This window comes from Amaranthus tricolor, chromosome 11 (genome assembly GCF_026212465.1).
Source record: "Amaranthus tricolor cultivar Red isolate AtriRed21 chromosome 11, ASM2621246v1, whole genome shotgun sequence".
NCBI lineage: Eukaryota > Viridiplantae > Streptophyta > Magnoliopsida > Caryophyllales > Amaranthaceae > Amaranthus > Amaranthus tricolor.
The window spans coordinates 24292735-24307072 of NC_080057.1; the positions used below are offsets into that span (position 1 = coordinate 24292735).

Genomic DNA, 14338 nt, shown 5'->3' on the forward strand with positions numbered 1-14338 from the left:
TATCTTAATCGATATTATGATGGTTTTTTCCACGGATATATTTTTCTATAAAGGAGTGGAAATTAGAGATTGAGAGTTTGCTTCGCAAACTATATAAGTTCTTTAATGTTAGATAAGTCCAAAAATCATAAAGTCAAATAATTATATGTTAAAGGTGCTCTTTTAATCAGGTTAACGATCAATTTTTATTTTAAAGAAGTATATGGTAAAATGTGCGATTTTAAAGAAATAATTTTAAATAAATATTTTATAAACTCATCAATTTATGCTTGTTTCAAACTTTTTTTTATGTATAATATAAAATAATTCATTTTGAAGATAAAATTCTACACTATTATGTACAATTTAAAGAGTAAAAAAAAAACAAATTATACTCTTATCACAAGAAGTTGTTGTTAGAGTATATAACATATTGTAGGACATTAACCATCAATTTAAGCTTTTGATTGAGTTAATTACTTGACATGATATCAGAGGCACACAAAAAACCTACCAACTATACTCTTATATAATCAAAACTAATAAGGAAAAATTACCATAAATAATATAATTTTTTGTTGATTTTCCTATAATAATATCAACTATTGATTAACCATAAATAATACCAACTTAGTGAGGTATTTTCCTAAAATAATATCAACTTTAGTTTGTTAGCTAATATACCAATTTTTTTTGTCTTATAATCACATAATTTGATTTTTAACATATTAAGAATTTTCTAAAAAAATATTATTTTAAATTGGTATTATTCATGGTTAATCAATACTTATATTATTGCCAAATTTGCATTATTTAAATCACCGCTAAAGAGGAAAAAACCAAATGGAAAAACTTAAAAAAGAAAGTCAACGTTTGCTATGTATATAAGTCAAATTTAAATCAAAGCCTAAAATATGGTTGACTCTTAAGTTCCCCTTTCACATGCATAGTACTCCAAAACAGTAGCAATTAGTACTCCCACCAATTCAGCACTAACGTCTTATTTGCTTTTTGAACACTATTTATCTCTTAATTTTAATTTGCATTTTATTATTAATCTATAAATTAAAACATAATCATGTAGGATTTTATTTGATTCGTCTCATCTCAATGCAAAGATTATTCATATTAACTTTTCATAATTTTTAATAATGCACAATTAGAGATATTAAGGATTGAATAAATACATTGGATAGAGTGTATAGTAGTAAATTAGAGGGAGTATTACCTTTGTCCCTATAGAATTGATATACTGATAAATGGCATAAAGATGCTAAAAGTAGATTTTGAGAAAGTGTTTTATAATCTTAAAAAATATTTTATAAATTGTCTCAAACAACTAGATTTGTTGAACATAGTACTTAAAAAACAATTCGACTGCTAAATAACAATTATTCGTTCACCTCTAACGTCGAATAGAGGGTTTGACAAATTATTTCTCTAATTAATAGTTTTAGATATTTTTATTTTAGGTGTTTGACAAATTAGATTATTTTGATGTAAATAGAGGGTTGAGTGGACAAATCAGATAATGCTAGTGTTTGGTAAAATAGCTAGTTGAAACAACTTATTAATATGAATAAGCTGTTTTTGAACAAGCTGCTCGTAACAGCGAATTCAAAATCAGTTGGTTAAACCAGTCAATAAAATCAGTTGATCAAATCAACTACTATAATCAGTTATCAGTTACCAGTTATCAACTGTTTGCCAAACATTTTCAAATGTTTTCCCCAAATTATCATTAGCATTCAATACCATTTGGGATTTATTATTGAGTGAGAAAATAAATTTTTAGGAACTAAATTTGGAATTATCAATAATACCGATCATTTCAAAGAATTGTGGATTAATAAAAGTATTACACGTAGATAAGATAATGCTAATAGTTGCATGTAATTAATAAGGATGATGATTATTTTCGAATAATAATTGTGCATTGCCTAATCATGTAGTGATAAGATTATACTGTGTTCGTAGGGTCACGGACGTACATATCGGTGGAACTAAGGTCCAATTTGGTGGCCTAGTTGACTTTATACTCTTCGATACATATATTCAAAATAAATTCGACAACTTAATATCTATTTAATCATGTAATTGAATTTGATTTCGACTTAACTTAAAAAAACTAACATCAATACAAGTTGCATTTAAACTAATCCAAAAAATATGGCTCAAAATCAACCAAACGATACCCCAAATAAATACCTCTATTAATAAAAATGAAATAAAATTATTCATAAACTTTTATATCAATAAAAGTGAAATTAAAAAACACAAATAAGAAAGTAATATATATATATATATACATATATATATATATATATATATATTACAAAAAAAAATTTTCCTACTAAATATATATATTTTACTTTCTTATTTGTATTTTTTTTAATTTCACTTTTATTGATATAAAGGTTTATCAACAACTTTACAAAGATTGTAAAAATATTGAATTTGCTATTTTAGAATGTATTAGCAATACAAAGATCTTATATGAATTCACTTTTGTGTTATTTTATACTTTGACTAAAGATTGATAGTTGACAGTTGATAATTGATTGGTGGATCACTTTGATCAGCTGATTTGATCAACTTATTAGATCCAACACGATGTTTTAGGCTACTTTTCAAATCAGCTAATTTCCCTCTGACAAGCACTTAAAACAAGTTAGCTAAATCGTTACGAAACACTACTTTAGCTAATTTGACCATATGAATTAGCTTTAGCTAGCATAACCAACAATGGAAAAACATATAAATCCATTGGCAGGCAAAAATAAATAAATAAATAAATTTGAAATAAATAACTTAACAATATAGTGGAGGGAAGTGATTGTTTTTTTAATAGGAAGATAATAATTGAATTGCTCTCTCTCTATATATATAACAAAACTGTGTCTTCCTCTTAAGCTTATCAAATTAAGCTAAGATGTCTAATTCTATTCATTCCTTAAACTTTATTTTCCTCATTTCCATCATTCTACAATTTCATTTTGGTAAATAAATTACTTATATAAGTTTAATTTTAAAGTTTTTTTTTAGCTATTGAAGTACTTATTTGTCTATGTGAGATTGCTATATATATATATATATATATATATTCATTATTTCTTTTAAAACCCGCTCGAGAAAATAGCAATTTTAATGAAATAAAAGAGTATAAATAATACATCATAGTTTAAATAGTTAATTGGGATTTGTAAATTGTAAATACAGGGTTAGGTGAGCTAAGGCTTAATTACTATTCCAAAAGTTGCCCAAAAGCAGAAAGCTTAATTAAAGAGGAGGTCTTAAAATTGTATGATGAGCATGGGAATACTGCTGTTTCATGGGTTAGAAATCTCTTTCATGATTGCATGGTTAAGGTATTACTTTCTAATCCCATTTAATTAGAGGTGTTCATTAGAATATTCGTCTCGATTTCAGCTATAATATATATTTTTCATTGGGTTGATTTTACTTATTTAGTATTGTTTATATCTTGACAATTTAATTTGATTTATACATTTAAGTTTGTCAAGAAACGAATTCAACCAAAAATTTAAGTTTATGGTTGAGACCTCAACGTATGTTATATACTCTAATATATCCCTTCACACGAGAGCACTTGGGGCGAAAAGTGTGGATGCAACTTAGACAACCCTTCTCATACCTAACGCTTGTGTTAGGTTAAGTACTTAAGTTGGTTCCTTGACAGGCTGGCGCCTGGCGCTGAATACTTCACTTTAAATAAAAGGTGGTTGAAATTCGAGCTCATAACCACATTTCTTCTCATTTTTAATAGCATCAAACATGATTCAAGATTTTTGCCTTATTTTTTAACTAAAATTACATATTTCATTATATTTTTGTAAAACCTCTTAGTAGCAAACTTGGGAGCATACGATTCGTGGTAACAATTACTATATGTAGTTCTTTTTGCTTGATATTCACCCTTCTGATGGTATACATCTTTATAAATAACTATTTGTTATTAAAAAATTTAAATTATAAAAATAATACCACTCTTTATGAAGAAGGATAAAATATTACATTTCTCACTTTTTACATACTTCAACTTTTTCAATAATTTGTTGCTTTTTTCAAATAGTAGATTGGATTTAGTGTATATCAAGACAAATTAATTAACATAATTGCACATTAATATTTGGTTTTATGTAACGTGTCCGAGGAAAACTACAACCAAAAAGTAGGCGATAATGGTTAAAAGTTGGGGTGTTCATTAGCGGGTACTTAGTATTTTGGGTACCCGAAAAGTCGGGTACCTCTTTTAAGGGCCCATGTTCCGGCCCAATTAATCAAGGTACCCGAATTTCGGGTAACCGGATAAGTCGGGTAGGAACACTGAGTACCCGGTTGATTTTTGGTATATTGGGCTGAGTTTATTTTGTGACTATGTAGGATTTAGAACCAAAAGAATTAAGAAAAAAAAAACTAAATAACAAAAACACTAAACAAAACGAGACCAATTAAAACTAAGAAAAAAAAAACTAAACAACAAAAAGACTGAAATAACAAACGAAATCAGACCAAAAAAACGAAATCAAGATGGAAAAATTAAACTTTCAAACGATAATCACACAAAGAAATCAAGAACAAAGCGGAAAAAAATAACAACAAATTTTTATTAATAAGCATAAAAAACTAAGAACAAAAAAGAAAAAACAATGAAGAAATCAACGATCTAAACTTAAAAGAAAAAATAAGAAAAAAATGAAGAAGAAAAGTAGAATTATCAGAAAAAATACATACCATCTGTTTTAATGAATAATATAACCGGCCCTATAAGGGGCGAGAGAGGCCTATACCCTCACGGGCCTATAATACTTCTAGTTTTTAGTAATAATAAGAGCTCAAATTAATGTTTCGCTTCGTACAAGACCGACCTTTATAGTCATTGAGTTGATATATGTAATGTATAACGTGCTTAATGGGTATTATTATTAATATTTGAAATACTTTCAGTGATAATTTTAAAATAATATACAGTTATTTATTTCATCAATTAATAATTTTACAGTCATGTGATGCGTCACTTCTATTGGATACAAATGTAGCATTGGGTATTCAAACAGAAAAAAGTGATACAAGAAATTTTGGGATGAGAAATTTCAAGTATGTCAACACCATCAAACAAGCCCTTGAAATGGAATGCCCATCTACCGTCTCTTGTGCTGATATCATTGCTCTTTCTGCTAGAGATGGTGCCCAAAGAGTACGTATTATTTCTTATCGGAAAAGTCATTTAATAATGTTTAGGGGTCATATTTCATACAACTAAAAAAGGAAAATCGTCATTTAAAATTTGAAATTTCAACTTTTATGCATTTCAATAGATTACTTACTACTTAGGTCTATAGTAATTATAATAACATTAATACATATAGTTATTATATTTGACTATGAGTTTTCTTATAATACTTCTATATTCAAGAAAACCTAAAGGATTCATAGTTAGAGGAATAGCAAATTAACTAATTGTTAAAAAGATTTTAGAATCAGACGATATATGAGAATTCATACAATAAACTAAATGCATAACATTTAGTATTTGGTATATATTGAGAATCAGATCTTGCATTAGTTCGACCAAATACCTTTTTCAGGTAAGATTATTGGTTTGGTTCAAATCTCACCTAACTAGTTTTCTGTTTTCTCGACCGCAACCTTACAATATTAAAAATAAATAAATAAAATAATTGGTATATTTTGGTATGTATAGCTAGGAGGACCATATATAGAGATGAAGACAGGAAGAAGGGATAGTAGAGAAAGCTATGCGGCAGATGTACAAAAGTTCATCCCTAATCACAATGCCTCCATTTCTGAACTACTTTCCCATTTTCAATCATTGGGCATTGACATTGAAGGGACAGTTGCAATTTTAGGTAACTTCTCATAATTAATTACCCTCCATTTTTAATACACTAGTTTAATTAGCTCTATTGTACTTTTAGTTAAGTTGGTTTTTTGAAATGGCATCAGAAGTTTACATGAGGTATAATCACGAGCTAATCTCATCCACTTTTTATTATTTCAAATTGAATATTTATCGTTATGTATAAAGAGAGCACATTTGCATCCAGACTTCTCTAGTCCAAAGGACTGTCAGGTAACAGGGCATCATATACAGTGTATGTAATATATCCCGGGGTACAACTATCAGTTTAAGCTTTTTGTTTCTTAACACGGTATCTGAACCCAACGTGACTCAAATCACGAGTTCAAATCATCCACCCTTCATCATTTCAAGTATAATATTTAACATCATGTATAAGGAGAGTATGTGTGTATCCATACTTCTCTTGCCCAAAGCATTCTTGTGTGAGAGTTGTCATAGTGTATATAACAAATCATGAGGCTACCATCAGGTTCATCGGCTTAAACTATTGGGTTGATTTTTAACATGTGAGGTGCCTAAAAACAGCTCGTCTTGTATGAGACCATCTCACGGTGAGTCGACCTCAAATCAAGAAGCCCATAAGCTAAAAGTTTGTATTATTAGGCTATTTAATCCAAGTATAAGGCATATCTCAGAATGAGACCGTCTCAACTCTCATATAAGAATTTATTGCTTAAAAAATATGTTATGTACTTTATCAAACCCGTAAATATCATTCACTCTATATCCTTGATATGTAATTGTTCTTTGCTAATTTGTGCACTTTATATAGGTGCTCACTCCGTGGGAAGAGTTCATTGTGTGAACCTAGTGAACAGGCTATACCCAACCGTCGACCCAACCCTTGATCCAACCTATGCCACTTATCTCAAAACTCGATGCCCGACACCAAACCCGGATCCAGAAGCAGTCGTTTACGCACGAAACGACCGTGAAACACCCATGATTCTTGATAATATGTACTACAAAAACTTGCTTAACAACAAGGGTTTGCTCTTAATTGATCAACAATTAGTTAGTAATCCTTCTACATTGTCATATGTTAAGAAAATGGCTGCTGATAATGAGTATTTCCATCAACAATTCTCAAGGGCTATGATTTTGTTGTCCGAAAATAATCCTTTAACGGGTAATCAAGGCGAGATTAGAAAGGATTGTCGATTTGTTAATACCGATTAATAAGATTAAGTGCGAGAATCAGGTCTTGTTTCAATTGGAGCATGTACTATTTTCTTCGGAAGAAACCTGAATTCTTATTGTGTATTGATGTAGCCATAATTGGCTTGTTTAGCTTGATTGAATTGTAAGGGTGTGTGCTTAGGCACCATAATTTGGTATTGATTACAAAATACATAATGTTCTATTGTTCTTATTTGTGTAATTATATACGTGTATTAATTGAATTATTTATTGTAATTACAAGTTTATGTCTCCTTTACTTGAGCATTTTTCCTTCAATAGGATGGTAAAAAGTTGGATTTACAAGATATTGAGGAAAATCAATATAGAATTCATATTTGTTTTGATAAGGTTAAGTCTATCAAAATCGCATGCTAAACGGTGTGATGTAGTCTTGTAAAGAGAAGTAACTGAAAAAAATAAAATAATGTCAATATCTACTACATATTTGATAAATAATAACTACAAAAACATTAATAAGTACAATTACCAAATATTCATATATTTTAACTCTATTTTAATTTAATTTAATACAAAATTTACTCTCTCACTTTATAATAGAATATTATTTTTCTTATAACACTTTATTCTCTCTTTTATAATTGTATGTGCTAGAACTGGATCCCTGATCCCAAGACCCTAAAAGGGGAGAAAACCCAATCACTATCATGAACAAAGGACAGAACAAAGCAATCAGGATTCCTTCAGAGGTCCTGGCTCCCTGGGAGTTATAGCCTTGTAGAAACCATTTACGCCGCTAATTTTAGATAGGTTCTAACTTCGTACATGAAATAAAATTGGGTCTTATTGGAATTTTGATTTAACTTTTAGATGGGCATAGTCTTGCAAGTAAAAAAGTTGTTGTTGAAATTCATCACCTTTCCTATCACAGCTATGACCTTAAAAGGCCCAAAGTATTTGGAAGCCAATTTAGTATTGCTCCTAGACTGCACAAATTGCTACCTGTAATGCTGCAATTTAAGCCATACCCAATCCCCTAAGACAAACTGTCTTTCAAACCTCCTTTTTTCAGCTTGCATCTTCATTCTGTGTTGAGCTCTCTCTAGATTACCTCTGAGAATCTTAAGTATTTCTTCCCTTTTCTGCATACTCATGTCTACAACTGCATTAGGTGACTCTCCGGGCAAATAAGGAAGGTGGATTGGTGGTTTTTGATAGTACACAACTTCATAAGGTGTTGCTTGAGTAGCAGTGTGAAAGTGTGTAGCCCCTGGAGGATTAAACCTGCTCCCCAAATAAGAGTCAGGACAACAAAACTCACAGAGGCAGCAAGAGCATACCAAAAGGATCCTAGCAGAGATAGAAAAACATAAATACCTGCAAGATGGTTAACCCTACAGAATGATAACAACGAAAATGATGACATGGCAGGAGACAACTACAGTTGTACTCAGAAAAGCTGTCAATTGCTTGTATAAGGTAAGGCACCACACCTACCTCGTACCCTATCTAGGTAAGAGTACTAAAAGACAGAGAGTGGCGACCATAGTATAAAGACCAGCAAATCACCGGACGCCACATAGGCTTACAAAATATTCTATTTTTCTCTCCACTGATCCCGAAAAGGAATTCATTCCAGGTAAAAGCCAAAACTGTCATTAGAGTTTTGAGAACATCTCCTAAGGCCCACCACTATAAATATACAATGCCATGCATCACCAAAGGTAACTTGGACACTAAAACCCAAGTATTATACTCTCATACAGAAAAAGCTCTGATTCCTTACAAGCTTTACTAGCAATCACTTCAGTACCCTTACTAACTTAATCATCGGAGAAGGACCCTCGGAGGACCTCTCTTCGGCTCTCGTTTGTTACCTTGTGCAGGAAAACACAGTGAAACAGCCAGACAAGCAACTCAGACCTTCCCAGTAGTTCATATACATTGTGAACCCTAAAAGGCATTCTTTTCATCTTTGTTGAGAGTGTTGATTGTTCTCTCCACAGCTGGAATAATAATAAATTCAAAATATTGGATTATTAAGAAGGAACATGTGGAGCCTATAACATGTAGGTAAGTTGTATAAGATTTATGTGTTAGGTGTGACACTGGCAACAACGTTTATGTCTAGATAATTCATAACATAAAACAATTTTCCTTGATTTTCACATAAACCCAATGTCACCAATGATAGGCGACTTTCGACAAGTCGATAGCGAGTTAGCCACCAAGCACGACGAATAAGGTAATCGAATTGGGTAACAAAGATAAATATGGAATGCCGGAAACACCCTCAAAAGTCAAAGGGAACCGAGAACTCTTGCTCGAAAGATGCAACCTCGAGTTCAAACAAGCCAAGTCCGTAAACGACCCCAAAAAAATCCATCAACCACAGTATAGTAACACTTATCAGAACTGGTTTATTGGTAAATACAATAGAAAGTATGTTACTCAAATCATTACGGTAATACTACAGACAGCAATTCTATCAAACATCGTTTGATCGCTTATAGACATAGCAATTGTTCAACATAACAGAGACATCAATTATAGACAAACCGCCAAGAATGCTCAGAGCACTACGAGAAGAAAGATTTCATGGCTGATCACGACCCATGGCCTGTCCTCCTGGAGGAATCATAACCACCACCGGCTGGGCATTAAAAGCAGGATGTGGAAGCCTACGACGAATCTCCCGACCTTCCTGGCAAAGTGAGCATGGATGACACAAGACATGGGTGGCAAAATCACATGCTGTCTCGCATTGCTCACGTTGCATTTCATCCTCCACTAAGCTCCCACAACAACCACAGTGCCGTGTTAGAGCCTCGCAGCTTCCCTGTCAATATAGTAACATTTTTAAAAATTATCAAATCTAAAAATACGGGCAAGAGTCATAATGAGAGACCATATGTGAGTCGGGCAAGAATCATAACAAGAGGCCGTATGTGAGACAAAGTATGCACATGGAGCAAACTAGTGGCAGCCAATGAATGAATACACACCAAAGCCTTAATCCCAACTAGTTAATAACATTTTAAAAAATAATTAAATAGAAATAGGACTAGTACATAAACTATACATAAATGACAATTAACTGAGAATTAATAACAAAGCAAAGCAAAAACTTGCCTCAAGGTTGAACATACGACGAATAGCAGTACGGCTTGTATAGGAAAACCAAGGAGCCACACAGTTCCAACCGAAGAAAGAATTCCCGATCAAGTAAAGAGCAGCATAAGACAAGCAATGATTGTAAAAACTTCCAGTTGTTGACCCAAGTCTTTCAACATTGCTTCCATAAAGAACACACGGAGCCACACTTCCAAGAAGACCTGATCACCATATTATTAATAAGGTTATGATGTACACCTCAACGCATATGTGAATGCTTCCGCACAAGACATCTAAATTCGTGAACCTAATCTTTTTACAGATATTAAAGTACAGTGAATGGTGGAGCAATACTATTTATATTTTTATTTATTACAACATCCATTCCAGTTTCTTCCTAGATTTATATTTGTTAAAAATGTAGAAGGTCCTCAAGTTACTACAATGGAAGAATGTGAAATCAAGGCCAAGGATTTGGACATGTACATAGGTTAAACAAGTTCTAATGATATCAAAGAGACAATGAATTTGAGATTCAATTCCATTCTCTAAGTTATTCGAGCATACCATAACAAAATTCAAGGATAAAATTTTCCCAACCGAAGGGAGTCTATAACGATTTACATGGGTGCATGGAAAAGGCCAAGGCTATTTAGTGAGCCATTAAACATATGGGCTTAGTTAATATATTATATTAGAAATGAGTTGGTGAATCAGGGTGGCGGAGGGACGAACTTCAGCGAAGCATGCATGTTCCTTGACAACTTTCTGAGGTACGTTTGAAGGAGAAGACTCATCAGCTAAGCTGGATGAGCAAGCAAGACCATTGAGGATGTGTCATTTATCAACGAGTAGCACAGGCGGGTTTTTTCGGAATAAAATGCGAGTTTGCGAGCCTGTGTAGTTTAATTAGGTTTTTAGTAACTTCACAATGGAGAATATTATAACTTAAGTTGAGAGTTACGAAATGTTCTAATCTCTTCCAACTTCTTAGTTAATGCAGTGTAAACACAATGTTATAGGTTGTACTTGCAGATGATTTAAATAATTAAAATTAAGTTTTATTCAATTCCGTGAAACCAAGCTACTTTGTGGGATTGGAAATTAGTTTTCCAAAAGATTGAGTAGTTGAGTAACCCACCCGAACATTGTAGCAAATACTTGTGCACGATTGCTTAGAGTTGTGTTCCTCAAACACATACATTCCTATCAAATCTGAACATGTGCTCGAGTATATAAATGCGCACAGTTCATAACACACACACACACAAGAAGAATAAACAATCTCTATTGAAGAAAATTCCTTTGATTAGTTGCCAAGCAAGTTAGCTCTTCTTGTAAAGAAAACCTAAAATTAATTATAAGCATAAACAGACTCCTACAATTAAACTCCAAAAAGAGGATGTTAACATCCATCATGGATATTAATTTATTTTCTCATTCAGATTCAACTTTAAATCTCCATAATTCGCATGTTATTTTCACGGGTATTCTTCACAAAATTTGTCTTGATTTCTAACAATAAAATGCAAACCTTTTAAGTTCCATAGCTCCATTAGTTAACTGGCAAATGCAAATTGTCTACTTGCTACTAGTAATCTATGGCCACTTGATAACAGACAGGACGTTCAACATTCGACAGGCCTGCCTAACTGAGATTATAAAAATTTGACTCAACCTTAGAGATTTAAATTTACAGATAAGTTCCAATAACTTCAATCAAATATCAAACATTACTTCTCTCTCCCTTCCCCATATAAAGACGTGTTTGGAACAAGGGTAAAGGTTCAAAATGTAACAAGATCCAGAAACAAGGATGTGCAACACAAAAGCATTCACTTCATTGAATTTCAACTACTAACTTTAAAGTCAAGCCCATTCCAAACATACCTAAGATAGGGCATCTAAAATCTACAATGAACACCAAAGAGCTCCTGAAAAAGGAATATGTTTAAGTATCTCTAGCCTCTTGTAGAAATGCAAGATAAGGTTTATGATGGAACCTTTTCCCAAACCAGCGCCACCCTTTGTGCAACCGGCTACCTTATTTGGATGTCTCAATGCATTTCCCTACTGTCCAATTACAGATCCAGCTAATCGAGTTGCCGATCGATATAAGCACAATTGTAAAGTCTACAATTATTCAGAATCAAATAGGATTATGAAATCGAAACACATATTTCTATGTTAGCCAGTGTCAGTTTGATAAATATACCTTTCACCGACAAATAATTCTCAATCCTCTCTCTAATTACCAATTATGATTCCAATTTAAACCTTTTTTAACAAAAAATTCAACAAGGAGTAACCAAAATTTTCATTTTCGATTGTAAGAATAGAACTCGTAACACATGAATCCATCAATTGAAAATGATCAACATCTGATAATAACAACTGGAGTAAGAAGAACGAAGAGAAAACATACAAACTTCAAGATCGCTGCTGCAGAATTCATCGCTACGACCAAAGCAAGAACAAAGCCCAGAATTCCACGGAGTCCGACCCATGATTGGCTGGCCCATAACACTCAAAGGTAATCCATCGGCGGCCCATCCGTAAGTCTCGGCCACCTGAGGCTGGGCTACGGTAGGAACGGGTGGTTGTTTGGCTGGCAGGGATGGGGATTGGGATTTTGCAATCGGTTCTGAATCCTTCTTGTTAGCATCGTCGGTTCCTGCTAATAGAGGGCTTGATTCTTCTGGATTGTTCGCCATTGTTAATACCTTCAAGAACTAGAGATTGATGATGATGAATGGGAATGGAAAATCAAAATTTCAGCGAGATCTTCGCCGAGAAGATTCTTATGAGAAAAAAGTTTGAATAAGAATGGATACCACCGCGTACAGCTGGATTTTTACGAAATAGCCTAAGCTCTCTAAAAAATAAAAATAAAAAATAATAAAAAAATAAATAATAATAATAGTAAGTAAAAGTTAATTTTAATAGATAAATATCAATTATAATTTGTAAAAATCAATTACAATTGGTAAAAATAATTTTAATCAATACAACTCAGTTGTAATTTATAATAAAAATTAGTTGCAATTAGTAAAAACAAGTTGTAATTTGTAAAAATCAGTTTCAATTTAGTTTTAATTTAATAAGTTAAATTTAGTTGAATCAGTGAAAATTAGTTGAATCAAATATGTCGTATAACTTTTTATTAATGAATTGTTAGGTTTCTTTAAAAAAAAATTTAATCAATTAAAAATAAATTAAATTATAATTAATTAGTTAGCCAACATAGTTGTAGCGCTTTATTCAACTGTAACTAATAAATTATACCGAATAATTCATATACATATGTTATTATAAAATAAAATAATCTAAGATCATGATTGTGAGCTTGATTATTACTAAATTACACTTTACAAGTGCACTTGATCTATTATTAGAGTGAATAAAACTAATCCAAATAATTTATTAAACTATTCTTGATTTATAGTTGTAAGTGATAGTGAATAATCACCACAAAATTACCTATTAGACCACATATCAATCTATTAAACTAATATTTAATTATATTTGAATTGTTGAATGATTGAAGCTTATTAGGGTAAAAAAAGTAATTAAACTTAATAATTAAAATTAATTATTGATAAAAGAGTAAAAACTATTTACGTATTAAGAACAAATAAATTTATGAAATTTGAAATTAAATGACTATAGATGATATATTACACTTTTAAATATCATCTTTCACAATGTTGTTTAATATAATTTTTATGAAAATGGTCTTTCGATCTGATGTATGATCTATAGAGAATTGAATTAGATATAATCTTTGGTAGATGCAAATTGATATCTTCTTTGACATCGTACAAATTTTAATCAACAAATTATTTTTTACCATGACGTTAAAATTATGACTTCAATCTCTCACATGAAAAGGTTAAAAAAAAATGGTATATTGATAGAAATATGTTAAACAATAATACAATAATTCTCTTATAGGGAAAAGGTAAAATCTTATTGTAAACATAAAAATTAATAAAAGAAAAAAAATGCTAAAATAAAAAAATGAGGGGCTTACCACCAACTAGAGCTATTCAAAACTAACCCGACCCGAAAACTCGAAGCGAAACTGAAAGTAAACCGACTTGAAAATGTGTTCTTCTTTTAGGTTTATCGAACCAACATTATCCGACCCGAAGTTATAACCGAACCGGTTGACAACTAAAAATAAGAAAACTAAATCCG

The 14338-nt window shown here is 31.6% G+C and overlaps 2 protein-coding genes across 2 annotated transcripts; one reads left to right on the forward strand and one right to left on the reverse strand.

The window, feature by feature from the left end:
- The first annotated feature begins 2794 nt into the window (after window positions 1-2794).
- On the forward strand, window positions 2795-7317 carry LOC130827633 (peroxidase 21-like). The gene is made up of 5 exons (XM_057693408.1): window positions 2795-2978; window positions 3199-3347; window positions 5003-5197; window positions 5705-5870; window positions 6657-7317. The coding sequence occupies exons 1-5, from the start codon at window positions 2912-2914 to the stop codon at window positions 7061-7063; spliced, it is 984 nt and encodes a 327-aa protein (XP_057549391.1). The 5' UTR covers window positions 2795-2911; the 3' UTR covers window positions 7064-7317.
- A 2088-nt stretch (window positions 7318-9405) lies between these two features.
- Window positions 9406-12979, reverse strand: LOC130827634 (cell number regulator 8). Its single transcript, XM_057693409.1, has 3 exons — window positions 12564-12979; window positions 10157-10359; window positions 9406-9863 (listed from the first exon to the last, which is right to left on the reverse strand). Exons 1-3 carry the CDS (start codon window positions 12850-12852, stop codon window positions 9621-9623), a joined length of 735 nt encoding a protein of 244 aa, XP_057549392.1. The 5' UTR covers window positions 12853-12979; the 3' UTR covers window positions 9406-9620.
- Between the last annotated feature and the right edge of the window lie 1359 nt (window positions 12980-14338).

Coding starts and splice junctions, on each gene's coding strand:
- LOC130827633 (XM_057693408.1), top strand. CDS start 2,912: ATGTCTAATTCTATTCATTCCTTAAACTTTATTTTCCTCATTTCCATC. Junction 3,348..5,002: donor TTCATGATTGCATGGTTAAG/GTATTACTTTCT, acceptor ATAATTTTACAG/TCATGTGATGCGTCACTTCT. Junction 5,871..6,656: donor AGGGACAGTTGCAATTTTAG/GTAACTTCTCAT, acceptor CACTTTATATAG/GTGCTCACTCCGTGGGAAGA.
- LOC130827634 (XM_057693409.1), bottom strand. CDS start 12,852: ATGGCGAACAATCCAGAAGAATCAAGCCCTCTATTAGCAGGAACCGAC. Junction 10,360..12,563: donor CAGCAGCGATCTTGAAGTTT/GTATGTTTTCTC, acceptor TATGGTGATCAG/GTCTTCTTGGAAGTGTGGCT. Junction 9,864..10,156: donor GTCGTATGTTCAACCTTGAG/GCAAGTTTTTGC, acceptor CTATATTGACAG/GGAAGCTGCGAGGCTCTAAC.